The following is a 25,850-nucleotide window of genomic DNA, read 5'->3' on the forward strand; positions in this document are numbered from 1 at the left end:
CTATACTATACTCTCTCGCGCTTTGGCCACGCACAATCTGCGGTTGTTGTAGCAGAATATCAAAGTCGAGGATGCAGGAACAGTCAGGGCTATTCTTTTCAGTTACTGTATCTCTCAAAATGTTATGATGATGGGTTTTCCTACTCCTCCGAGATGGAGTCACAGTAACTAGTATTGATTGATTCACAGATCTGCTTCAGGAGCGTTTCTCATTTCCTCAGTACTGTTCTCCTCTACGTACCGGTACATCTAGCAACACCAAGAGCAAATGTAATGAATATTTGCGTATCGGATATGTTTACGCTGTTATGTAGAAGATACATTAGTCTCTATCAAGTGCAACAAATCCTCGCCGTCCGTCATGTTGTTTGCATAACCACGCCTTCCCCCCCCCCCGCCCAAACACAGATCCTCCCCCGAAACCAACCCCACAAGCCCTTTTAATCTCTCACATATCCCTCTGGAAGCTCGGGTTGCTGCATCCTGCGTGGATATTTACGCTCTTCCTCAGCCAATTCCTCATCCATGATCTGCATAAGCCGATTCTGCGCCGCAATAATCGCACGCCTTTCCTGGTCGTCAAGCGCATTCCAAACAGCCTGATAGGCCTCCTCACGCAAAGGGTCCCGGTTCCAACTAAGAGCCTCTTCCATGACAATTTGGGCGCGGGCGGCCAACTCGTCCAAAGTCTTTAAGCCAGGTGGCAAGTTGTGGATTGGATTTGTTGCCTCTCTCCGAAGATCGGTAAGAAGAGCCTGGCTCCGCTGGACAAGCTCGCTTTCGACCTTTGTTAGCTGCTCTGGATTTGTCGCGGCGATGGCGATAAGCTCGGCGCGTGTTTTTCCATTCGCGTTTGCGCGGCAGATCTGTTCGTCTTCTTCGGGCGAGACCCAGCCGAAGATCAGGTTGATTTCGGCTTGGGTGAGTGAGGAAGCATCGGCGACGGCGCGGCGATAGAAAGCTTCACGTTCCATGTCGCTGACATCGATGTTGTTGGTAGTGGAGGTCATCATTTATAGGTAAAATAGGTGATGGTGCAACTGAACGGCGGCGATGTGTAGTGGGTGATGCGAGATAGGTAGCGGGGGTTCAAGGTGAGGAGTTGAGTAAGGTAAAAGGGGAGGAACACGCGAGAACCAAATGCGGTAGGTACCCGTGGGTTTCCACCTTCACTGCGTTCAGGGCCCACTCTCAAGAGAGTGGGCTGCAAAAATTCCGGACAGGCCCTTTCAAGCCGGACAGCTCAGCCAACACATTGAATTGCCCACCACTTATCCGTACACGTTGAATCATCTATTGCAACCACTGCACTATTTTCCATCCACAATCTGTCAATATTAGGTACCTAGTCTAGAGAATGCTCGACAATAGGATACAACAACAAGACCATCCCAACTCGAAACACAATTGAACCCCTTAACAACAAAACTCTAAGGCCTACTACGAAGGATATGAAGACAAATGTGTCTACGGCCACATACAAGCCTCAGGAGGACAGTAATTCCGGGCACACGTAAAGCTGCACAACCCCGAATAACTCTCATCCAATCCTGTCGCCGGGACACCCGCCGGATGTGTGACAGGGGGCGGCGGAATCTGCGCGCCGTACGCAAGGCAGGTACAAGGGCCAGGAGGACAATAACCAAAGCCGCATGTATATGAACACAAACCCTCGTAGTTGCCGGTACCGGTTCCCTCGACGCAAACAGTAGCAGGGGGCACTGTGGTGCACGGCGGACTGGGACAATAGTTCCCCTCTCGGGAGCAGGCAAAGTCACAAAGGGGACCAAAGTCTGCTGCTTCGCCTGGTGCGGCGTAACCGCGTTGACCCGATGTCAAGAGGGCTGGAGGTGGAGCGGGTGTTCCGGTCGTTGTGCAAGTGCATGGCGACGGACACCAACCAAAGTGACAGCTGAAATCACAGAGACCCTGATAGCCACCTGGGCCAGTGCCGAGGACGCAGTTACTGTTGGGTGTGGGAACAGGCGCAAGACTCGTCGAAGACGAGGACGATGGGATGCTGGAAACGCTGGAAGAGGGCACCGCGGATGACGAACTTGGCGGCAAGGTTGTGTTTGGTCCCGAGGAGGTACTGCGGCGGCCGCCGGCGTCAACGCAGTACTGGAAGCCTTCTTGGAGCATGCAGGAAGCGAGCATGGTCTCGTTCAACATGGCGGGAAGCGATGGGTTCCAGAGGAGGAGTTGCTCCAGCTCAATACTGCAGAGGGAGGCCCTCATCAGGCAGTAATTTGGGTTGGCGAGCTCGAGATACGAAGCGTCGGGTGGCACGTCCATGTATGTCTCATAGAGGGTGCAGTTGGCCCATGTGCCCGGTGCCAGAGGCAGTTCCGGTACGGCGCTTGGAGTTTGCGAGGAGGACACGGTTGTGCTGGCGTCAGTCTCGATGCCGTACCATGTCACCGTTGGCCAGGCTACTGTCGAGTCAGATGGAAGAGTTGGGACGTAGCAGCTGGATATCGTTTCAGCTCCCACGTTCAAGCACGGGTCCGTGAACCTATGATAGCATGGCCATGAATCAGTACTGGTGTTGGAAGTGCGGTAGGGCTACTTGGGGCACTGCAAGGGCCCTACATTCTTGTCGGTACGGGCGCAAGTGTTGTTGACGCCGTGGTACTAGTCGCAACAGTACCAAGCGGGCCGACACAAATCACATATTCGGCCAGGTCGTACAGGTTTGAGCACTCCGGGTTGATGTTTGGGTTCCACGAGATGAGCTGCTGCGTGGTGACGCCCCTTTTTTTTTTTTTTTTTTTTTTTTTGGCAATCTTTGCGCAGGTATCCAAAGGCAAAACGGTGTGCACTGGGCAGGTTTCTGGGATGCAAATGGTCGTCCCAGGCCCGGGAAACCACCCGCAGGAGGCGGGCAGGTGGTTGACGCGCATGAGGTTGTAGGTTGATACTTGCTTGGCACGGCTGATGGACTGGCACCAGTCGGAAGCTTGGATGGTGTAGTTGCTTTGGCAGGATGCCGTGGCCCTCGGTATCGATGACGTGGTTGTCGACGGCATTGTCGGCGTACCGCCGTAATAACCGAGCGCCTACTGGCTGGTGGGCGATGTAACAGCCCATGAGGGAGCTGCGTTGCATCTATTTTGCGGGATTCAGCATCCTTGATGTACTGAAGACAACATGAAAGTACATGTATGTAGGGGCCGGAGCACTTACGACGCTGTCAGTGATGTGTATTGATTAAAGTCTTCGTCAGACCAGACGGCACGAGGGGAGCTGAGACGACTCTTCCACACGCCAAGGTTGCACTCGTTGCAGTACTCTTCCTCTTGTTCATTTTGGTTCCATTCAATGAACTTGGGAAGGCAATACTCGGTTCCAGCGCTACTTGTGCGTCAGATTGTTCTACACACAATACACGGAGCGAAGGTAGTGTACCTACTCGTTTTTCAGACACGCATAATCGAAAGTGTCAAGAAGCAGATCGGTTTAGTAAGTGGCAGGGTAGATGGTCCCCGAGTCTCGGATTGTGTCATTGGAAGAGCAGGCGGCTTGCTGAACAGCCTGGAGATCCAAAAGAGACAGTCGGCAGTTGGGGTCGCAGGACATCTCAATGTCTGTCACGTTTGGCAGCAACAACCCACGAGCAATGCTAAGCAAGGGGGGTGTGCAGGTGATGTTGCGGTTAAAGGTGCTCCTAGGTTTTCCTCCATGGTCAGCTCCCACCACCTGCTACACCAAAATGCAGCACACCGGGGCAGTGACTGACACGCAAGAGGTGGACAGGCCACTGGGTGGTTGGATCCGGCCAATGTAGCCGCCATCGGGTGTTACCAGGACCTGGGTGAGCGCGCGGGAGAAGAGGGAGAAAATGAGCTATGAGAAGGCATTAGAGATTGGATTAGGTTCAACTTTGATGAAGAGTATCGGCTCAAACATACGACTCGGAAAAGAAGGTGGCAAGCTGACCCTCGGAAGAGCGTTGAGGTGGTCATGTTGATGAGAGAGTGAGAGAGACGAGACCAAAACGAATGCCACGGGTGAGGATGGGCTGCCCTGACGTTGTCACGGTGAAACCGGGCGAGGGTTGGACCGTGAACTTCAATTTTTGAATAGGGCGTCGCTTCCAGGTTGATAAGTTATGGCCTGCATTGAAAGCAACCTGAAGCATCTGGCGGCCTAGGGAGTAGGTACAAGTACAGTACGATACCTCGGTACAATGGCGGCTCGCTTCTTGTGTTACCCACTCTCACTTCCAAACACCACTTCAGTGGGTCATGCTTTCAATCGCTATGGTGAGGTGTGCTCTGGATTTTGAGATTGACTGCTATCGCCTAAAGACAGGTGCCTACCCGTTGGCTCCACTTTCGTACAAGGGCCACGATCTAGACAGTGGCCCCTGAATGCTAGAAGTTCGAGCTAACGGGTATGCAAGTGCAGTTCCGGGTCACCGTTAGTTCGGGCTCACACAGCCGCCCGCCCCACTGTAAGCCACAACACATACTTGGCAGACCAATCGTCCAAACGGTTTAAGATTACTTGTGGGTCATGTGGCTTGGTAAGCCGGACTGCACTTACAATGGGACTTGTACAAACATGTACAAGTACGTACCTGTTGACTCTGACTCGACCTTCGTATCCACTCAGGGCCACTATCAGGATGGGTATCTACGGTAGGTATCCGTACCTAGGTAGATATCTAGGCTGATGGTACGGAGTACCTGAGTCAACTTCAAAAATTGCACCCTGAGGTTGGGCCAAAAGGCCAAAAGTCTATGCGTAGGCCCACTGAACTGGTGTTTGAAAGCCAGAAGACTTGCTGGAGTTGCAGTCAGCCCGCCAGGGCAGCCAGCAGATGGGGTTCCACTATGAGTCCTTTAGCAAAATGTGTATGTACATGCATATGCTAGATCTGGAACCAACAGAACACGGGTGTGATGGGGTCAAGAGCGCAATTAGAGTGATAATCCCGAGACTATTGGATTCAATAAGGTAGGTGGGATTCGGATTCGGACTTGGACAGAGTTTTTTGCAATATTGGAGTCTTTGAATGCCCGGGCCGACTTCCGTGACACTGGGAGCCAATATGGAACTGGTTGAGGAGCATGGATGGACAACATGTGCTGGAGGTCATTGGTGAGTAGCGCGATGTTGAGAGGTTACCTCAAGTTGTAAGTTATAAGATAGACAATCGCCAAGGATGTAGAGGATGTAGACATGAAGACGGGCATCTCTTTTCCTTGTAGTTGAGGTTCACGCCTGACCAAAGTCACTCGTTCGCACTCGTTTGCTTCTCTTTTCACCTAGAGATGCGGTGGTGCCGCCTTTGGGCCAGCCTAGCCCTGGTGGCTGCCCAGGTTGAGGCAAAGGCCGTGTTTGCCCACTTCATGGTACAGTGCTGGCTGCCTTGACGACGGACAAGAACCTAGGTAGTGTGTCCAAGGGGCTAACACCACACGCAGGTTGGCAACACCAAGGACTATTCAGAGACGGACTGGCAAAATGACATGCAGCTTGCCCAAGAGGCCCACATTGACGGGTTTGCGCTCAACATAGCCAACGAAGCCAGCGTGGTTCGGCCGCTCCTGGACAAGGCGTTTTGGGTGGCCAACAAGCTGGGATTCAAGCTCTTCTTTTCCTTCGACTACGCCGGCCTTGGGCCGTTTGAGAAGCAGACAGTCATCGACCTCTGTAACGACTACTGCAACAATGGGGCCTATTACCGAACCGACGGAAAGCCCCTGCTCAGCACCTTTGAGGGCCCCGATCAGGCCGACGACTGGCACGATATTAAGGCAGCCACCGGCGGACTCTTCATTCCGGACTGGTCGTCCAAGGGCGCAAAGGCGGCCTTGGAGCTGAGCAACGGCGTGGCAGACGGCTTGTTCAACTGGGCAGCCTGGCCGTGGGGCGACCAAGACATGAACACATATGTCGATGCGTCGTACAAGCTGTTCTTGAATGGCAAGCCGTACATGATGCCGGCGTCGCCGTGGTTCTACACAAACCTGCCTGGATACGACAAGAACTGGCTCTGGAGGGGCGACGACATGTGGTTCGACCTGTGGAACCAAATCATCTTCAACCAGCCCGAGTTCGTCCAGCTCATCTCGTGGAACGACTACGGCGAGTCGCACTACATCGGCCCCCTGAGGCCCGGCAAAGCCATGGAGGCCTTTACCATTGGCCGTGCGCCCTTCAACTATGTCGAGGGCTACCCGCACGACGGATGGCGAGCCTTTCTGCCCTACGTCATCGACCTGTACAAGAGTGGCCAGGCCACCATCACCAGGGAGGGCGTCGTCGGCTGGTGGAGGCGCTCTGCCGCCAACGCATGCAACGATGGGCGCACCACGGGCAACACAGCCAGCCAGCTGCTGCTGGAATTCCCGCCGTCGCTGGTAATGCAGGACAAGATCTTCTTTTCGGCGCTGCTGGGCTCCGACGCGTCCGTGTCGGTGACGGTCGGGGGCGTGCCTGTGCCGGCAGCGTGGACCGACAAACCCGACGGAGACGTGGGCATCTACCACGGCCACGCCAACTTCACAGCTGGCAACGCGGGAGACGTCGTCATCACGGTGAGCCGCGGCAGCTCGACGGTTGCTGCCGTCAATCCTGGGGCCAACGGGGCCATTGGCACCTCGTCGTGTGTGGGCGGACTGACCAACTGGAACGCGTTTGTCGACGTGGCGTGGGCAGCTGGCAGCATCAGGCGACGCCCACTCTGACAGTGGAGGAGATGGGCTGCATCAAGGCAACTGGTATTGGCAACTTCAAGGGCCTCTGCGAATTCCTTCGCGAGAGAGATTATTGCCCTGTCGGTGCCTGTCTCTGCCAGGCCATGGGCAGTCCCAGGCCTGAGCCCTCGACCCAGTTTCCCCCGGGTACCCTGCCCCAGGGCTGGGCGAGAACTACAGCGGGCTCTGCGCTGAGGGCTGTAGGATGGGCTACTGCCCGACAGGCATCTGCGCTGAGGAGCCGGGCCCGCTCACAACGCCAACCGTCTCGCCCTTCACCCCACCCGCCTGCACCTCGGGCACTGGATCTGGCGAGCTCGAGGGCCTCTGTAGCTACGCATGTGCGCTGGGCTTTTGTCCCTCGCAGGTCTGCCAGTGCACGTCACAGGGGCCGCTCAACGTGCCCCCTGACCCCCTGGACGGCGCCAGTGGCAAACCTCGGGCCGGCCTTGTTGACGAGGGTCTTTGCAATTTTGCGTGCAGCAGAGGAGACTACTGTCCGCCGTCCACATGCCAGAACACAACGAGCCCCGTGGGGCAGGGGCCCGGAGGACTACCAGGTGGTGTTTTCCTCAAAGGCGCCATTGCCGATGGGAACAACTGCTACATGACCGATTGTCTTGACAGGGAAAACTTGCAATACGAGCTGAACCGCGACGGTTGGAGTTCGCCATCGACGTGGTTCAGAGACGACTGCCGTCCCGGCCAATACCGGCTCGTCAGGTGTCCCGAGTTCGAGAATCCCGGCGAGTGCCGTTGGAGTGGAAAGGCCCCCCTTTGCAACGTCGGTTGCGACGTCAACGAGATCGCCATCGCCCACTCGGAATGGGGCGATGGAGAGCGGCCTTGCCAGCTTGGGCAGCAGTCTCTTTGCTGCAAATCCAACACCTGGGAACGTCTCGTGGACAGCTGCGAGTGGAGGGTCTCGTCCCTGGGCTGCGACGCGAATCAAGTTGAGCTCGCACAGGGCCGACAGGTGGATTGTATCCGACGCAGCAAGTACCTACCTACCCCTTACCCAACACAAGCCCCTGATTCATTCCATGGTGTCTTGGGTACCTCCTCCTAAGGTGACTCTAGGTAAGGCAGGAAAGCTGACTCAACAAATCCATGACGATACAGGTCCGTATGGCATCTGCGAAACGTGGTAAGAATCCTACAGCAAATTCTGCTGCAGCCTAGGTTTCAAAAAGTGCACATGGGCCGATTGCATGAGTCGGAGCTGTAAAGAGAAGAACGAGATCATTGCCTCCATCGCGCCATATGCAGGTCAGTTTGGTTCGTTCCCGTGTAATTCATACCGCGCCCTATGCTGCGAGCTTCCGACCGAATCCGACGCGTTCCTACCCATGCCGCTGGAATGGCTGTTTCCAACACTGCCGCCGGACGACTACATGGTTACATTCACCATGGCGAACCCGGAGCCCAAGCTGGAGGTAAAACCGGCGGGCGGCTTGGGTGCCCTCCAGCCCTTTGGCTTCGTTGTCATCGATGGACCTCCCGACAAGGTCGTCAGTCTCGACTCGCGAGACGGCTCCCACATGCACATTCTGGACCTAGACTGCGATCCCGCCGTGCTCAAACATCAAGACAACGAGACGTATACAGTCCGCTTTGTCTGCACCGACGACTCGGCCGACTCCAACTGCGACGACATCCACCTTGGCGGCGCAAAAGGAACCATTGTCAAGCTGCCTTCGGACTGCGGCTTTTCGGGCTACTGCGTTGTCCACACCATCAAGCCGGTCACTGATGGTGCTATTGCCATGTCCCATGACCTGCGCGCCAGGGCTCCCCCCAACGCCGCCGTCCACGAGCTGTCCTTTAGCTACGACTTTTCACGTGTCAAGCGTGCAGTTGAATCTGATCCCGTCTACATCCGCATTGACTATGGCACCCAAAATAGGTACTTCCACGAGTTTGTCGATGAGCCGTCCGACAATTCGCCCGACGCGAGACGAAAAAGGAATGCCGAGTCCACGGCGGAAACCAGGGCCCAGAAACACAAGCGTTTTCTGGTCCAGCTCGGATCAGAGGTGGCAGCAAAGTAAGTCCAACAAGTCGTCCACCTGCCCGTGTATTTAACGTTACCTACCGTACCTACCTTAGGTATCTGACTGTCCACTACCTAGAATTTGATGATCTCCGCAGCACTCCGACTGAAGATGAAAACCAGCTTATCAGCATGGCTGCCAAGTTCGACCGTCTTGTCTACCAACAAACCTCATCCGGTTGTTCCCAGAATGGTTTTCTTTCGGTGCACGCCGAAGGGTACCTGGTCAACCTGTTCCGGATGGGCATCACTCTTGTCGGCACCATTTCGCCCAAGTTCCACATGGAGGAAGCCCAGGGCTTCTTCGACAGCATCCTTGTCACGACCGCCAGCATCACTGTCGACGGCAAGGGCATCGTCAACATTCCAGGCACCAGTCCCCGTAGATCCCTGTTCCCAAGTCCAGTTTCGGACTGGGCCTACAAGGTTCCGGGCATCGTCGAAATCAACCCGAGGATGGACCTCGAGATTCAGATGAGCGGATCCGGCTTCATGGATGGGTAAGCTCGCACCCGCCCACCTCCCTTTTTCCCGCCGTGATTGAGCTCGAGACCAAAAGACTGACACACACAGGAAATTCCAAGTCAACCTTCTTACAACCCCGGACCAGCCGTTGAGGTTGTCGTCGGTCGTATCGGACCAGTTGGTTGGCAAGATGGCAGCCATAGCGGCGGCGGTGCCCACGTCCTCTGACAGTAAATTACAGACCCGATCAGACGCTGGCGGGCTGGGGAAGCGTGCCGTGGAAGCTACCCCTCTGGCCATCAAGTTGGTTTCCACGGCCGGTGTTGACCTCAAGGTCTTTGAGTACGGCAACCAAGATCTGGTGAAGGGAGACCTCGAGGTAAGCATCGAACCCTTCTTTCCCTGCCTGCATGTGTGCCCCTGAGCTGCTGGAGCTGACGGGGACATGTCAACAGTTTGACATTGTGATCCCTCGCACCTTAAGTGTTCAACGGGACTCCAATGGTAGGGTTACCATTGTCGACGAGTGAGTTCCTCCTTCTCCCTCCGCCCCCCCCTCTTCTCAATCTCTCTTTCCGCCCAAAACCAACTCTCTCCTCTAGGTAATAACTACATAATGGCCGGGGCAGGAGGTACACAAGATCTCACCCCTGGCTGGCCCGACCAAACGTACGAACTTGAATCCTTCGGAGGCGTGAGAGAAATCTTTTCAAGTTCCCCGAGCGACGACGGTCCCCCGTCACGCAATCCCCCCAATCTGCCTGGGGTCCCTGTCTTTGACTCGAGATTCCATTTTATGGGCTGTGGCACTGGCCAGGATGAGCTCGTATGTCGCGACCTGGACTGGCTTTCGGCCAATTACACCCACCTCAGCCTCAACAATGACGAAGGAGGAGACGTGAGCGAGGTGACCAGACGCCGCAGCGCAGAGGTTCCTGACAGCGTCCAGCCGCATCTCGCACCTCGGGCGACCGGTGCCGCGCGCGACTTTAAGGTGGCTCAGCAGCGTAATGGGCAGAACACCTTTACGACGACGTCGAGCACATACCCTACTGGCAACAACGGTCAGTTTCTGGCCAACCTCAATCAAAACGCAGGCTTCTACAACTTGGCGGATGCCTACGACTGCGAGAACCCCCGAGTAGTGTCGACGGGCGACCAGAACGCTGCGGGCTATCACGGTATGGATTTGTCCCCTCCATTTTCTTCTATCCTTCCCGTCGTGTATTGTCAGGTTGCTAAAACACGGGGCCACCCCGTGCTGCAGCCGAGCATATCATCGAGGAGAACACGGTCCCAGAGCAGTGGAGCTTCATGATGACCGGTCAAGTCCGACGCACTACTGTGTTTCCCCAGTTCATCGAGCCGCGGCTGCCACTCATGCCAGTCGGCCTCATGGGTCAGGGTAGCGTCTTCACACAGCCATGGTCCCAATGGGACTCGGGGGCACCTCCAGGCACGCATCGTGAGTGAACCTGTCCTGAATGTCACGGGCAAGAACCCAAGTGGAACTAAACAAACGGACAACAGCCGATGCTAATATCAGTCCTGAGCGCGAAATGTGGGACTTGATCGGAAGCTTTGTACACCCCGAAAACATGGTCAACGCGCATGCGGCTATCAATCTGCACAAGATGCGCATGGTTCGGGGTTTCATGGCTCTCGGTGAAGATTTCTGGAAGGAACATGAATTTGACGACACTTCGCTACAAACCGGCGAAGCCCGATTCGAGGAGGCTGTCTCTTTCCTCCGTTTGTATACTGCCGTCTTCGAGTACCTGAATGACAACACGGTACACGCAGCCATGGAGCGCGTCACCCAAGGCTTTGCTGCCCTGTTTCAGAGGTTGTAAGTATTAACTTGCTCGACTTTCCTCGTCTCCGTCGTCCTCCGCCCCCCCCCCCCCCCCCCCCCCCCCCCCCCCCCCCCGGCCACACCCCGAGTCAAGTCATGAAACCCGAAAACAGTTCCAACTGACACCCCACCAACAGCGACGACCGTCTTCGGGCCACTGGCCGCATCGCACAAGACGGCCCTCGTTCCAATCATTTGTATCGCAGATATCTCCACAGCGTTTTGCTCCCGCGGATAGAGGCTTCGAGCACCGGCTACTTCCGGCTGATTGATCGACTGACTGGCAACTGGAATCAGGCTCTCGCCCGGATAGACCCCAACACGCAGCCAAGGTTGCGCAATCGGATCACGGGGATGCTTAGGACTCTGGACGTTATGAGACGCCACGCAATGCAATATGATCCAGTACGTGAAGGCGCGAGTGGGCTGTTTAAAATCAGAAAAGATGGGCTACCTCCGCCTCCGCCATAACACGGCTTGGATTTCTCTGTTTGTTGTTTCTCAAAGGAAAACTAGTGCAGTCTTGTATATCCCGAGGCTTTTGGTTTCCAGCCAGCTTGGGTTGCGTCATACTTTGCATTGCTTCCCATTGAATCTCTTGTTTCATTCGTTTCTTTGTACAATACCTACCTCATACAGTTTATTGCTTAGGTATCTATCCATGTTGTGAACTTGTGTCATTTCATCTTTCTTGGAGGCGGCCGGGGGTAGGGGGAGGGGGACAATCTGATTGCAAATTACCTAGGTAAGTTTGATCTCTCGAAAATACTGGACTGCAATGGGTCGCAATCAGTGACATTGTAGGTTGGTGGGGAGATATAATAGTCATGCTTGGGCTCTCCCGTCTCAGCTCAAGCTAATCCTAGCTCATTGACAGCGAAGAGACGCCACCAAAAGCAAGAGCAGGGAAGCGAGTCCTCGCGCCGCTCTCTGTATAGTGTTCTCAAAGCCATATACTGCTCAAGTCGGGGAAAAAGATGGCTATGGAGGGTCCATCACAGGATGTCAAAGGTCAAAAGTCTCCCAGGCCACCTCATCTAGACGTCCAACTGCTCAGCCAGGTACTTGACATGACCGCCGCCTTCCCCCTATAAACCATGCGGTTAGTGACAAAAAGGCCATAGGTTGTCTTGGGCCCCATTACCCCAAGCGTTGATGTCGGTCAGCTCGCAGGATCTCCAGCAACTGCTGCACCACACGATCCAGCTCCATGTTTACTCCTTTGAATTCTTCCACAGCCTGGGAGTCGCTTTCGTCGGGTGCGGCCCTCTCCACCAACTGCTCCTTTAGGGTGTCCAGCTTGATGATTAGGTTTCTCACGGCCTGCTCCAATCCCGAAATCGAGACGTCATCCATGGGCCAGTCGATAAAATTGCAGGTAACGAGGTCGCCGTTGCTGTCTCGAACCTCATTCGGGACTGGAAGATGGAGAGTCAGTCATCCATGATGTTGCGGTGAGTAAAAAGGGGGGCCAGGGGGAAGGAAGGTGGGGTGGGGGGGGGGAAGAAAAAAGGGGCAAAGAAAAGAAAGGAGGGTGTAAGAGGGTTGGAGGGAGAGGGGAGGTGAAAATGACTAGAAGCCCTCAAGCCAACCGCTGCAGTGGTGAGCTCTAGACAGGGGGTATCAACAGTACCTGTTTGGAAGTAATCAAGAACAGATTCGAAGATTTTCTGGGATGGTCCAGATGATCAGGGGGCGTCATGTCTACCATCTTTTTGCCCGCAACCCGAAAGCAGCCACATTGAGTCAAAGCACGTATAGCTTCCCCGTTATCAATGGTGCTCGCGATATATTAGTCTACTTGATATCGCTCTGTAGCCCATTGAGCGTAGGCAACCGTGGCGTCAATGTCTTCAAAGTTGTTGGGCGGTGGGAGGACGTCTCCTTCGATGTACTTGAGAAGGTCAAAGAGTTCTAGAATGAGGACAAGGTCCTCATGCCAGCTCTCCAGACCTTCAGCATTCGACAGGGGTCGTATGTTGGGTAACCCTACTTTGTTGTGGCAGCAAGGGTGCTGCCCTAGCATAAACCGGATCTGGTTGTGCATATGTTGTAACACTGCAATTGCTGCCGCTAAGTCCGGAGACGATCTTTGTCGGCCATGTTGACTGGGTAGGTAGGTAGACAGGTTTGTTCAACTGGAATATTTGACGGGTGTGACAACGCATGTGTTGTTCAAGTCAGGTCGAGCCCCATCCAAATCTAGGTCAAAAGGCTCAGGTCCTTTTTGGAAGAGAACGACCACCCTGGCAGTGGACAACAAACACAGAATGGAAAGCCAGGTCTGGCGGAAAGAAAGATGGAATCTGAGAGGGTGGAGAGGAAGCACAAGGCCGGCTTCACAAATATAAAGGCAGTAGCTCGATGAAAACTAATGGAAACCTGGAAGTTTAGGTACTTCAGGTTTCTTCCTGCGCAGTCTAGCGTCGTAAGCACGTCTGTCCAAAACCTAAAAGAAAAGAGATCGGATGAGCACGGGGGCCAAAGCGAAACACACCAGCCCGTGAGTCCGTGAGCCCAAGAGTCTGAGACCCAGTGAAGCAATTAAGCAGGACTACCTAGCGACTTCAAGTTGCAACACCGAGCCAATCCTTGCCCAGCGTATTACACCCGTTCAACCTACTGCTGGCGCCGTCGAAGCCGTCGAAGAGATTGAGCAGACCGGCCCACGATTAGATTGTTAGCGTATCTGCCCTACGTCACCTGCAATGGTGGTGTGAAACCTCATCATCCTTGGCTTCACTGTGACTAATTGCTTGGTCTTGCATTAGCTTATCTCGCCCATCTATACGGTACTAATGCAGTTTCTAGGCAATCATGACAGCTATCTAGCTCAGCATACATGCATGCACACCCATCTGATCTAATGCAACCACTCAGCCTAGAACTGTGTAACTATGGGTTTGCTGTTCATGGTTGTTACATTGTTGCTTGCATATTATGTTGTCACTTCCAATCAAGAGGGAGCTTCTTCCTAACATTCCGGGGTTTTGTAGGCTGCTTGGCTGTCAAGTCTCAGTATATCATGATGCGGTATTCTAAGGTAGGTTAGTGGGGAGATGTTGTCATGCTGTAGGTGCTAGTTTGCTTCTACTCCTGCTAAGGTACTGTACATTGGTCCCTAAACGGCAAGATCAGGATGGAAGCAACTCCAAGAGCGTGAGCGAAGACCTGCAGACTGTGACGGAGCAGGTCGAGGCGCTAGAAGCGATTGGATCGGGCTTTGAGGAAGTCAAGTCGCGAGCACCTTGGTCCGAGGCGGCCGGGGAGGACGCTACTCGCTCAGCTGCAGGCCCAGGGTGCCCTCAACGCCTCCTACTGGCAACGCTTGTCCGATAAGGTCCGAGATGAAAGCCGGCGTTGACATGAAGACGCACCTACTGATTCAAAGCTGCGCCTGACCTGCGTACTGAGGTACCTACTTGACATGACTGCCTCCGTCTCACGGTGCTTTCCCCCATGAATCATACCGCTACTGACAAAGTTGTAGGTTATCCTAGGCCCCATCACCATTAGCGCCGATGTCGCTCCAGTCAGCTTCCTGGCGTTCCAGCAACTGCGCTATACGATCCAGCTTGATACCTAGGCCTTGCACAGCCTGCTCCACGCCCTTGAGCCCATTAGTGGTGGCAGAGACTATACTATCCAGCTTGATGCCTTGATCTTCCACAGCCTGTTCCACGCCCTTGAGGCCAGTCGTGATGGCAGAGAGTTCCTCAGGCGCAGGACCTACGGCTGTATTGACTGGGATATTGGCGTTCTTGGTCCGGTCTGTGGGAAGGGAAAAATGACGGTTAGTTATGTTCCGGCGAGTTCTTGACGATGCATCAGTACGGTACCTTCAAGTTGTTCAAAGTACTGAACGACAAAGTCGAATGTTTTCTTGGGATTCTTATCCTCGTGGGACCAACCAAGCTTGCGCAAGGCATTCCAGACTTTTTGGTCAGAGACGGTGGCGCGGATGTAATCCTCTGCATAGCGGCGGTCGATGAAGAACTGAAGACGGGCATTGAAATCCTCAGGCTCTCGGACATCGCTCTCGATGTACTTGGCAAGGTCAAATATCTCCAGCACTCGGATGAGGTCCTCACGCCAGGTCTTGAGGTCTTCGACCTTGCTCAGGCTTCGAATATTGATTCGGCAAACATTGCGGCCGGCCTTACGCTGGGCTAAGGCCGCTAAGGCCTGCGCGACCCTGTTGTTGGCCATGTTGACTGGGGTGCCTGATGGTAGGTAGGTCTGTTCGACTGAGGTGGTCAGCCGGTGTGGGTTAAGCAAGTCGCTTCATGTGGAAACGGCATACTGACCAGGCAGGCGTCGGTCAAGTCAAATCAAGTCAAGCCAAGGCTAAACCTTAGTAGAACGAAACACAGAATGGAAAAGCAGGTCTAGTGGAAAGGAAGATGGAATTCAAGGCAATTTTTGATGGAGGGGAAGTACAAGGCGGGTTTCAGAGGAAACAAGAGGTACGTGGCTCGATGCAACAAATGAGAAATTTGGATTCGTTTTTGTGTAGTGCACTTTGGGAGCATGTCGATGTTGAGGACCTGAAAGAAAAGAGATGAGGCTGGCGAAGGCCAAAGCGGAAAACACCCGTCACGCAGTGAGGCAAGTAAGGTAGTCACGTAGACAGGTAGATATTACTGGGAATTTACGATAGTACCTTATCTACATCATGAATGCTCCTCTGATCCAATGTACCACTTTGGCACTCAGATGTCCCAACGTTCACCGCGAGCTTGCTCTCCTCCTCAGATCCCTGAGAATCAACAAGCCTCCTCACAGCTACCCAAGATTCTTGCTCTCTTACTCAGCTAGCGTGAGTCAAATCTTGAAGAATTGATTCCCGATCCGCCGGCTTTGCAATGTCCGGTCCCCAGGCTGGTGAGAACTGTATATGAGTTTGCTGGACTGGCACATGGTTGTTACGTTGTTTTGGGTCTTTGTAAGCCGGTTGGCTATCCGAATATCTTGGTTAACATACATGATGTCTTCATTGAAAGGTACAATACACTGATATCTCTTGGACATAACGTTATGGTACTCTAAGGTTACACCCCACACTGCTTGCCCATGCCACAACTCTATCTGTCCCAGGCCCCAGCACTATTAGGTGGCAGCAGTGTCAGCTACCTGGCTAAGCGCTTCAATGATCTTTGCAGGCAGCTCTTCCAGCAACTGCGCTATACGATCCAGCTTAGTGCCTAGCACAGCCTGCTCCAAGCCTCCGAGCACACCACCACTGGTAGAAAGCTCCTCAGGTGCGATTTGCTTCTCCTCAGGTGCGGTTTCCTCCCCCTCAGGACCGGTATCATCGCGCAGACGCAGCTTCTTGCCGGCTTCCTCACATAGGTTAAGGTGTTGTAACAAGATATCAGAACGCAGTTTTGGGGCTCTTGCCCAAGAATTCAATGGAAGTCCTCTGCCAGCAGCCTCCTAAGCGTTGGCAAGCACCTCCCAATCCTCGTCCTCTTTTGGATGCAGGTAGGCATCCAAAGCCACAACAAACTTAACAGCCCTCTCGAGTAAATGAGGGTTCACTGGCGCGCAGATCTTTCTGTCTTTGTCGCACTGGGAGCAGCTGCCATTTGAATTGGCCTGGTTGTAGCACCATCCGGAGTACGGGTTTTCCCTATAGGCGCGTGAGACATCTGCGGCAGGGGATCCGACGCTTCTCCCTAAGCTCTATGTCCAGCTTGGCTTTCTGAGGCGCGGGGCCCACCACCAGTTTATTTGATTCGGTATTTAGATTCTTGGGAATATGTCCCGGGTCGTCCGAGGCCGAGTGTTCATCGGCATCCCGCGGGTGCCCAAACGCCTGGAAGGTCTGGCCGTCCTCTCCGGAAACTTCCTCCATGCGCCGCTCGCGGCTAACAATCTTGTTGCTGGTGTTCTCACCGCTATTCACAGATTCGGTGGAGCTTCGTTCGATGCTGGTATCATGGGCTGGAATATCGACACCGCCGGTCTCGCCTGGAAAAGGGAGAAACTGAACAAGTCGGTGAGTCATGTTGCAGTGAGTTCCGGGGTCTCATGGCTCACAGTACCTTCATGAAAATATCGGACGACAAAGTCGAAGGTTCTCTTAGGGTTCATATCCGCAGCAGACCAGCCGCGCTCACGCAAGGAATTCCAAATTTCCTCATTAGGAACCGTGGTTTGGATGTATGCGTCGACGTCGAGGCGATCCCTGAGCCACTGGCGGCGGGCAGTGTGATCCTCGGGCTGGGGGAGTTCGCTCTCGATGTACTTGGCAAGGCCATATCGCTTCAGCATTTGAACGAGCTCTTCCCGCCAGGACTCGAGGTCTTCAGCCCTGTCCAGGTTGCGAATCATGGGAATCTGGCGAACGTTGCTGCCAGCCTGAGGCGGAGAATTTTGGTTTTGCTGTTGCTGCAGCTGGGCAAACAAGGTCGCAAAGGCCTGGGCAAGTTGAAAGTTGTCGGCCATGATGTTGATCAAATAAGTCGGTTCAGATTGATCGAGATCAGGCTGTAGAAGATTTGAAGGACAGATAAAGCCAAAGGTCGGTGACCTATTGTACGCGACACCACAGTAGGTTCAGGGAATTGGGCAGGTAAAGCTGACAATTGGAAGGTTTGGAAAGTCAAATTTTGCGGAGAGGAAAGAAGTAAAGCAACTGTAATGGACTGGCGAGGAAACCCAGCCTCGTCGGTGAAGGACAGGCAAGTGGCCCTCAGAGATGGGATGAAAGCGGCAAACAAGTCATGAGACGCGCAGCAACGAAGCAACCACGGAGACTAACGTACCTGGTAGACACTGATTTCTGGGAAATTGCAACGGTTTCTCAGCATTATTGCATGCAAAAGTAGTAACTGCCCGCCCCTCAAGTCCAACGCACCACTCAAATATTACCCAAGCTAGTCTTGCCCTCCTTCTCCCTCTCAGCTTGCATCAAATCCCGAAGAATCAACAAGCCCTCTTCCCGGTCACCAGGCCTTGCAATGTCCAGGCCCCACGCCAGCAAGAAGGGGGCCTCGCCTCGATAATTCACATGCAGCCATGCTCGCTCCTCGCGCGTGTGATGTATTGTTGACATCAATCCAGGCGCTTCCGGTTTAATTCTCCTCTCAGGCCGGGCGCCATCATCGTCGAGATGACCCAAGCTCTTCGTGTCCGGACTGGCCTCGGACTCGGCCGGTGCGCCACTCTTCGTGTTCCCTATCTCACTATCGTAACCGTTCGGAGCCTTGCCTACCCTCAGACTGGCAATGCCGTAGGCGATGCTATCTGGCGTTTGAGGAGGTGTGACGCATTGGATTCCTTTAGGTCGTTGAGGCGGGATGCCGCTTCTTCCGTCCGGAATCTCTGGAGGACTGTGACGCGCTTCTGAGGTGTCTTGTTGAGAACTTTGCACTTCCCGAGCTGCGGGTGTCACGCCATCACGTGTTGCTGACGCGGCCGCCACTACAGGATCCTGCTTGCGAACAGGATCGGTAGTTGGCTGCTCGGAATCTGGGAGACTGGGCAGAGCTTTCCACTTCGAGTTCTTCCGTGCCAGCGGCTTTGAACGCGGGTCCCCGCTCAGGCGGCTTTTGCTCTCAGGCTGGGCGATCTTTAGCGGTGCTGGTCGTAGATCGGCGTTGGAGCTGGGCCGAGGACGAAGATTCTGGGGAGGCCGTTCGGAGGGGAGAGGACTGGGCTCGAGCCTACTGGGCTGGTTGAGTTGTCTTTGAGCCTTGGATCTCTCGGAAGGGTTTGGATAGAAATCGAGCCACTGCGTGACGCGGCTGTCAATGGAAGTTGCTCGACTCCTTTGTTGCGTGCTCTTCACTCCCGCAGCTGTCACGTTGTTGGGCGCAAGAAGTGTTCCCCCTGCTACTTCTCCCGCCTCTATCCGACCTCCCCCCAAGTGTCTGATTTGGGTTTTTAGTGAGTCCGACCCTGATGCTCTGGTCCCGGTCGTGCTGCTGGTCCTGAAACCAAAGTTCAGCACACTGTGATTCAGAAAACAACCCACAGATGTAGTTTGAGCATACCTTGCAGAGCTGGATCGCTTGACCCATTCCCGGACGCGGTGACTTGCTTTCCTTGTGACCGGAATTTTCAGAGATGAAGATTTCACGATCCTGGGCCGGTGATCAACGAGAGTAGCTGTGTGAATAGAATCGCCAGGGAATGTCACCACTCGCATTGTCCCATCTGTCGGTCTGATTGGTGTCGAGAATGGTACCGCGTCGACTGGGGACGCTTGAGTGAGCACAATTTGAGGGTTCGACTCGAGGATCGTGTCCATGGTCTGAAGGCTGGTCTTGATCATTGTGAATTACATGGAGAAAAGAGTCGCTCGCTTAGCATATCTTGGGCTTAGGCACTTGGTATTTCCGCTGTGGTGGAATGGACGTTTGGCATATATTCGGTAGACCGTAGGCCATGGAGAGGGTGAAAAGATTTCTTTCGGCCATTTTGTCCTGTGGCGCAGGAGCGTGTTGTCCCAAACTCTGACTGCGGCCCATCAAGTTTCAACTGCTCCCAGAGACATCCACTAGAGCATGCAAAGCATATTGCGACCAGGGTGTTTTGTTTTGTGGCGGTTGACTTTGAGTGCGGTGATTGTCGTCGTTCGCTCGCAGGTGAGTAGTGAGTGGGCATTTCTTGGCAGGATCATTGGCTGTCCCGATGTCCAGGGGTTAGGGCAACCGCGTGGAGCACCTGAATCAGGGGAACAACAACCAATGAAATAGCATGCAGCTCAGACTTGCACCTGCCACCTCAAACAAACCCTCACCGAGTCTTTAGCAATCGCATTTAGGTACCTTGATGTTTGCCTCCTCTCGGCTGGGTGCATCTTCAGCCATGAGCAAGTGGAAAGAATGGGCCTATACAGAGGAGGTGCTGAGGTCTTCGGTCTGGAAAGTCATGCTGGCATCGTGAGAACGAGTAAGTTCGGGAGGGGCCGATATATCCTTCGAGTCCCCATGTGCACTCTATTCGTGTTCAAGTTTCGACTGCTTTGGGTTGGCTCTAATAGTTACAGTTTGGATGATATAGCGAAACCTACATGCCATTAAGTTCCGGTTGTCATGTTTGCGATGATCAAAGAGCACATGAAAGCAACTCAGCAACCGATGAGACGGGATAGAATCCTCAAAACCGACGCCGCAACGTCATTATCACTCTGGAGTCTAGAGTCCTAGATTTCGACGGCTATAGAAGTCTCTATGGCTATTTCCTGCCATGAGACTTCACTCAAGGTACTTGGTGTGACTGGTACGGTCAATCACCGTGACTGTCGCGACATCAAACCCGACTGCAGTGTGCCCGCCACAGTGGCATCGTCTTGCGTTTAGAGGTATGATGATGCTAACTTTTGCGTTGAACTGGTGTCACTGCTAGTATTACAGTATTACTGATTAGATGATACACCCCAAGGCCCAGCTCTTCCATCGACCCCCACGACGATGTGCTTCCAAAACAAATACTACTGCTCCCAGCGTGACTGCTTTCAGTTTGCCTGGCAGCGCCCGATCACCGCCTGCCAGCTTGCCCAGATGACAGGATCGATATGCCGCGGAGGCAAATGCCTCGATGTCTGGCAGAAAGACGCCGATCAATACTCGCTCTGCGTCCCCTGCCAAGAGAAGAGGGAAAACTCGAGGACGAAAAGCAGAACCGGGAGGAAGTGAAGATTCAGGAGCTCAATACACTCACGCTGGTGATGTTCTCACAACATGGTGCGTCTGGGCGGTCAGGACAGGGAATGCCAATTTGCTAGCATGCTTGAGTCAGGGGAAACTGGAATATTACCTTCGAGCCAGCAGGGGGCTGTGCTTGAGAACCATAGTACGATCTTGGACTGCCAGATCAAGGCTTACAGCTCACATATCTTAATATTACACCATCACCACCCATCATCAAATCGTATCTCGGCTATCTTCAACGGCCTCTGGCCAACCTGCATCCAACCGCCACGTTGGCGATCGCGGAACTGTTTTCCGCGGCCCATAACAAAGCGGCGGTAATGGTCCTCATCGGGCGAGGCCTCCTCAAGCACACACGATCCACCACTCCAAGCCGGCGGCGGCATGCGGTCCATGTACATGAACAGGACAAACTCCTCGATATGGCCAAACACAGGAATATTAAACGCCTTGAGCGTCTCGGCCCCGCGCTCGTGCGCCCACGCCGCGACGCTCATAGCCAGTCTTCTCAACCCGACTCCCTCCCTCCCATCACCACTTCTCCGTTGTGACTGTCTAGCCTCGTCCATCTTACGGAACCACTTCAGCAGCCTAGTCAGGCGCAGATAGTGCAACTCTCCGAGCAGCACAACCATATCCTGCTCTAGGTTGAGGTACAGCACGCGGTCGCTGTCCTGCAGCCGGTCGCCGGGCCCCTGGTGTTGGTGTGCGAGCGGCAGGGCGACCGTGTAGAACTCGAGGGCGGCAGCGCGCGCCTCGGCGTTGACGGACAAAGCGGCCGGGTTGCGCGACTGCGACTGCCATTTCGGGATTGCGTTCGACCACATGTCGTCGTCATCGGCGTAGTGGGTTCGTCGCGTGTGGAGTTCGACGGTGCGCGGGAGGAAGGACATGTGCCTGTGTAAGGCAGATTGGTTAGTTCAGATCAATTATGGGCAAATATAAGGTACATAACATGTGCACCATGGGATTAAGTTCAAGCGGGGTATGTAAGGTACCAATACAAGTGCATGTAGGTTGTGTGTCATGATTCATCCAACCTCCTCACCGGGTAGTCCGGCTGGAAAAATGCACGGTGTAAGATGGACGAGTAGGTGCGGCACAAGAAACTCACCATATCTTGAGACGGAGCTCGGCCGGAAGCAGGGGAAAGAACGGGAATGTGCCGGGCGCTATTGTGTCGCCGTCCGGAGTTGCGAGTCCGTCCGGCGAAAAGGGTGGGGTTGGTAGGTCTGTCACGGTCACGGACACGGCGGACATGCCGGATGGACCGAGAACGGGCTTGAGACGTTCATGTTGTTGAAGGTCTGGCTTCAACTCAACATCGAGGTGGAATTGGGCAAGTTGAGATGCAGCGGCACCAAGTTCATGCTCCAATGCCATTGTTCTTGTTGCCCAGCTGGTGGTCGGCGCAGTTGGGAAGGCCCTAGTGTGTTACGGGTTCGGGTGGTTACCTGGGTAAGGTATGGGAAGGTAGGCGCCACTGCTGTGTTCCGTCCTTGGAGACTTGAGACTCGAAGAATTCCATGGCCAAAACTCTCCTCAGATGGATGTCTTCCTGATTAAATAGTCACGATCCCTCGCCATCACGAGCCAGGATTGGAGCCTTCCCGCCTCTTCAATCTAAATCAAGGCTCGGGCATGAGCTCACGCGCTAGGGCGCGCATCCGTTCTCTGGGGTCGGCAATGCTGCGCTAGGAATTGTCGGGAAAGCCCTTGGCACGCCGCCCGCGCGGGCTGACATCGTGAGGTGGGGCAGGCTAACCGATGTGGATGTGGGAACACCTGAGCAATAAACCGGAAAGTTACTGGGTGAAGAAGGCACGCCCTTCGTTTGGACAGCTTGCACTGCTGCAGAGGGGAACTTTTTTGTCAGAACGGGTAGGTGGCTAGCATACCATGGTAAGGAGGAAGGTACGAGAGGTGGCTCTTCCGGAGCAGCGCTACGGAGACTGACCAGCAGTCCCCGCTGGAACCAGCCAACCAAGAGCCTGGACCGGAGCCCTGGATCGCAAGCAAGGAACCAGACCCTTGGCTCGTGCGCTTCCAAATTTTCGGTCTATCTCTGACACCCCGAAGAAAACAGCAGCTCCAGTTTCCGCATGCTCACCTCCGTCGCACTTTCATCCTCATTCCGTCGACCGGCTTCGCCGTCACCTGTTGTGTCTGGGCAAATTCAGTCAGCACCTTAACCCACACATTCAATAGTAATAAAAACGTCATAGCGATACTCACATTGTACATCTCGGCCTTGACCTTGAACTGGCCCTTCTCATTCAAAACCGGCTGGCCCTTCTCATCAAGATCCAGCTCACCCAGCCCGACCTTGAAAAAGTCATATCGCCGTGCCACAGCCGCGATAATCACCCGTGCCTCAATCGTAGCCAAATCCTGCCCGATGCAGTTTCTCGGACCGCGCTCAAACGGCCGCCACGCACCCGCCGGGTACTTGCGGCCCGAGTCTGCACCTGCACCTGCGCTCATGATCCCAGACTTATCACCCAGCCAGCGCTCAGGCACAAAATCCCCCGCCGACTCCCCAAACACAGTCCGATCCCTCTGAATAAGCGTCGCGCAGTTGTAGATGACAAAGCCGTCCACACAGAAACTCCCGCCCCCATCAGGCAGCTGCACCGTGAAATTGCTTCCCTTGGGCGCCATGCGCGCCGTCCCCGCCGGCGGGTACAGCCGCAGAATCTCCTTGATCACGGCCGACGTGTACGTCATGCGGTGGATCAGGTCCTCGCCGCCGGGGGCGAGCAGCTTCTGCCGCACGACGGCTGGGTCCGGGTCCGGGCCGAAAATGTCGTCGAGCTCGTCGCGCACGGCCTTGAGCGCGCGCGGAGTGCGCGCAAGCTGGTAGAACAGCCAGGCGAGCAAGATGCTGGTCGTGTCGTGCCCCGCGAAGAGGAACGTCTTGATCTGGTCGCGTGTCTCGTGCACGAGGTCGTCGCTGAGGGTTCCAGTTTGGCTGTCGTTGCCCTGCAGGCTGAGGTTGAGGACGCTGCGGGACGAGGCGTTGGTTTTGGAGGAGTTGGCGCCCTCGGCATGCTTCTGCCGGATCATGCCCTCGAGCAGACGGTCGATCTTGGAACTGAGTCTGTACCGGCGCCATTCACGCCGCACAAACATCCACTGCGGCAGCCGCTCGAGACCGGACCTGTTGTACGTGCTAAGGAGCTCATCGTAGAGCCGGATGAACTCGCCCTGGCTGGACGAGTCGGCGTGCTGCGCGTCGAAATCGACGCCCATGACGACGGCGCCGATGATGTCAAAGGTGAGGTTGATGGCGAACTTGATCAGGGGGAACTCTTTGCCGCTGTTTGCGAGGTTGTCAAGGTGCTGCACGAAGATGTCTGTCTTGTCCAGGATGCACGGTAATAGGCTCATGAGATGCTGCGGTGCGAAGCCTGGGTTGAAGCGCTTGCGCGTTTGCTTCCAGTCCTCGTTCTACGCCCGTCAAGGTGGAATTAGCTCTGCAAAAGCACACCTCGCATTTATCTGCTCCCACGCATGGGAGATGAGACCGAGACTAACCTGCTTCACCAGGATGGAGTGTTCCCCTGTTAATCTCACCAACGCGCTCAGTGTCGGAGACTTGGGCGTGCTCCAGGGGAACAGCTTCGATGCCCGCGAGACCTGTTCAGCTACGTCCTGGTTGCACACGACGACCATGGGATAGCTGGCTGGGCGGAGATCCAGAAACATGACGGGCGGATTCCCCGCCTGCTGCGCCAGTTGGGCCAGTATGTGATCTGTTACTCTGTTAGCCATCTTGCTCATTCCCTAAAGATAGACCTCATAGGCAGCTTTTAAGAGCAACCGTAGTCCTTACCAATGTGGAGTCCGGGCGCAGAGCGCTGCATAAGCTCTCCCAAGGGTTTCAAGTGCCCCCAGAGCAGGGAGGTTTTGGGCTGTGGGAAATGGGCGAATTGCTTGTACCGTGATTGCCATATTGTGACGATCAGGTAGGTGGCCACCACCGGGAGAGCCACGAGTAGCAAGTTCGAAAGCATCGTGTTTACTTGTTCAGGGGTGCCAAGAACAAATGGTGGTCAGCAGCTGCTGGCTGGTTTAGTAGCCTTTCGCGGTAGCAGCAGTATATGACGGCAGGCAGAACCGTAAGGCGGGAGAGAGGCGTGGGCATCGACAGAGCTTTACTCCCGGCTATTAATTATATCCACGCGTCTGGTATGGAGCTTATCATTTTCGATCCTTTTAGGCAATCGACACTGCCAAGCCGCTAGCGTTCATCATACTCACAAAATACCCGTCATTGGGCATAACAAAAGGGGCACTTTTCTGTCCATACGTCATCTGAATTTGTGTCCCTCAGAAGTTCCCAAAGGCTCCTGAGGAACCCAACTTGAAGGATCCAGGTCGAGCTGCTTTGTCCGAACCAGACTTGTCCCCACGGTAACGTTATGTACTACAAACAACAAGTACACTTATACAAAACGGCCTGAAGGCTTGCGAGTACGAGGAGGGTGTTGTACATCGCTCGAATGGCAGCCAGTTTTTTGTGACATGGGCGGCCGCCCTGCCACTGATGGTGAGGGTCCATGACTTCGACTTTGAGGGAGTCCCACCCTAGTAACAACCCTCACGTTGCATTGGACGGGTGGCGGGGGGTCAATTGCACCCAACGGCCGCGGTTGATGTTGCATCCAACAACTGTCGACTGCCCGCGGGCAGGGGAGCATTCCTCCTCCGCTAAATCCGTCCACCCGCCTCAAACGGTTCATCACATGAAAACCTTGGCGTGATTCCTTTGCAGAATTCTTACAATCCGTCTATTTGTTGCAATTCTATACCAAGTGCAGGACGAGAAGTTTTTTGTCGTGCTGTCCCTCGTTCTCTCCGCATCGTTGAGTATCTGATGGCAAGCTGGTATGGAACCAACCAGCAGGGTTACAATCCAGTTTCAAGGGGTGCTGTTAAACGCATCCTTTCCGGATATTCTCACCCTCCAAGCCTCCACTGCAAATCCCTAACCGTATCAGGGCTCCAGCCCAACTCGCAAAAGCGACTTATCATACAGGACTCACCACCTTCTCTGATGCGATCTGGACTTTCGGCCGTAATCACAAGCGGCGCCACACACCAAC

The 25,850-nt window shown here is 54.5% G+C and overlaps 10 protein-coding genes across 10 annotated transcripts; 2 read left to right on the forward strand and 8 right to left on the reverse strand.

The window, feature by feature from the left end:
- Nucleotides 1–440: 440 nt before the first annotated feature.
- On the reverse strand, nt 441–974 carry N656DRAFT_772435 (uncharacterized protein; the record flags this gene model as incomplete). The annotated part of the gene is made up of 1 exon (XM_064813930.1): nt 441–974. The coding sequence occupies one exon, from the start codon at nt 972–974 to the stop codon at nt 441–443; it is 534 nt and encodes a 177-aa protein (XP_064665160.1).
- Nucleotides 975–1,408: 434 nt separating this feature from the next.
- On the reverse strand, nt 1,409–3,254 carry N656DRAFT_503327 (carbohydrate-binding module family 24 protein). Its single transcript, XM_064809864.1, has 3 exons — nt 3,187–3,254; nt 2,593–3,108; nt 1,409–2,515 (listed from the first exon to the last, which is right to left on the reverse strand). The coding sequence occupies exons 2-3, from the start codon at nt 3,027–3,029 to the stop codon at nt 1,468–1,470; spliced, it is 1,485 nt and encodes a 494-aa protein (XP_064665161.1). The 5' UTR covers nt 3,030–3,108; nt 3,187–3,254; the 3' UTR covers nt 1,409–1,467.
- Nucleotides 3,255–3,459: 205 nt separating this feature from the next.
- N656DRAFT_802506 (uncharacterized protein) lies at nt 3,460–3,965 on the reverse strand (the record flags this gene model as incomplete). Its single annotated transcript, XM_064818251.1, has 3 exons — nt 3,460–3,667; nt 3,740–3,846; nt 3,912–3,965. 3 exons carry the CDS (start codon nt 3,963–3,965, stop codon nt 3,460–3,462), a joined length of 369 nt encoding a protein of 122 aa, XP_064665162.1.
- Nucleotides 3,966–5,195: 1,230 nt separating this feature from the next.
- N656DRAFT_840297 (carbohydrate-binding module family 24 protein) lies at nt 5,196–9,264 on the forward strand (the record flags this gene model as incomplete). Its single annotated transcript, XM_064818935.1, has 8 exons — nt 5,196–5,360; nt 5,433–6,656; nt 6,710–6,843; nt 6,888–7,629; nt 7,684–7,706; nt 7,885–8,143; nt 8,177–8,613; nt 8,892–9,264. Exons 1-8 carry the CDS (start codon nt 5,280–5,282, stop codon nt 9,262–9,264), a joined length of 3,273 nt encoding a protein of 1,090 aa, XP_064665163.1. The 5' UTR covers nt 5,196–5,279.
- Nucleotides 9,265–9,841: 577 nt separating this feature from the next.
- Nucleotides 9,842–11,551, forward strand: N656DRAFT_802511 (uncharacterized protein; the record flags this gene model as incomplete). Its single annotated transcript, XM_064818252.1, has 4 exons — nt 9,842–10,406; nt 10,493–10,690; nt 10,756–11,074; nt 11,218–11,551. 4 exons carry the CDS (start codon nt 9,842–9,844, stop codon nt 11,549–11,551), a joined length of 1,416 nt encoding a protein of 471 aa, XP_064665164.1.
- Nucleotides 11,552–12,070: 519 nt separating this feature from the next.
- Nucleotides 12,071–15,728, reverse strand: N656DRAFT_849271 (uncharacterized protein). Its single transcript, XM_064819334.1, has 4 exons — nt 14,920–15,728; nt 14,591–14,851; nt 12,225–12,498; nt 12,071–12,168 (listed from the first exon to the last, which is right to left on the reverse strand). Exons 1-4 carry the CDS (start codon nt 15,287–15,289, stop codon nt 12,114–12,116), a joined length of 960 nt encoding a protein of 319 aa, XP_064665165.1. The 5' UTR covers nt 15,290–15,728; the 3' UTR covers nt 12,071–12,113.
- Nucleotides 15,729–16,727: 999 nt separating this feature from the next.
- N656DRAFT_503510 (uncharacterized protein) lies at nt 16,728–17,929 on the reverse strand. Its single transcript, XM_064809865.1, has 3 exons — nt 17,851–17,929; nt 17,128–17,503; nt 16,728–17,069 (listed from the first exon to the last, which is right to left on the reverse strand). The coding sequence occupies exons 1-3, from the start codon at nt 17,893–17,895 to the stop codon at nt 17,020–17,022; spliced, it is 471 nt and encodes a 156-aa protein (XP_064665166.1). The 5' UTR covers nt 17,896–17,929; the 3' UTR covers nt 16,728–17,019.
- Nucleotides 17,762–19,477, reverse strand: N656DRAFT_503519 (uncharacterized protein). Its single transcript, XM_064809866.1, has 2 exons — nt 19,081–19,477; nt 17,762–19,017 (listed from the first exon to the last, which is right to left on the reverse strand). Exons 1-2 carry the CDS (start codon nt 19,359–19,361, stop codon nt 17,946–17,948), a joined length of 1,353 nt encoding a protein of 450 aa, XP_064665167.1. The 5' UTR covers nt 19,362–19,477; the 3' UTR covers nt 17,762–17,945.
- Nucleotides 19,478–20,942: 1,465 nt separating this feature from the next.
- On the reverse strand, nt 20,943–22,002 carry N656DRAFT_719755 (uncharacterized protein; the record flags this gene model as incomplete). Its single annotated transcript, XM_064812397.1, has 2 exons — nt 20,943–21,639; nt 21,857–22,002. 2 exons carry the CDS (start codon nt 22,000–22,002, stop codon nt 20,943–20,945), a joined length of 843 nt encoding a protein of 280 aa, XP_064665168.1.
- An 860-nt stretch (nt 22,003–22,862) lies between these two features.
- Nucleotides 22,863–25,145, reverse strand: N656DRAFT_763030 (cytochrome P450; the record flags this gene model as incomplete). Its single annotated transcript, XM_064813284.1, has 3 exons — nt 24,578–25,145; nt 24,280–24,497; nt 22,863–24,192 (listed from the first exon to the last, which is right to left on the reverse strand). Coding segments are annotated over exons 1-3 (1,728 nt in total), but the record flags the coding sequence as incomplete, so codon positions are not given.
- Nucleotides 25,146–25,850: the final 705 nt, after the last annotated feature.

This window comes from Canariomyces notabilis, assembly GCF_033297395.1.
Source record: "Canariomyces notabilis strain CBS 508.74 unplaced genomic scaffold N656scaffold_40, whole genome shotgun sequence".
Taxonomy (NCBI): Eukaryota; Fungi; Ascomycota; class Sordariomycetes; order Sordariales; family Chaetomiaceae; genus Canariomyces; species Canariomyces notabilis.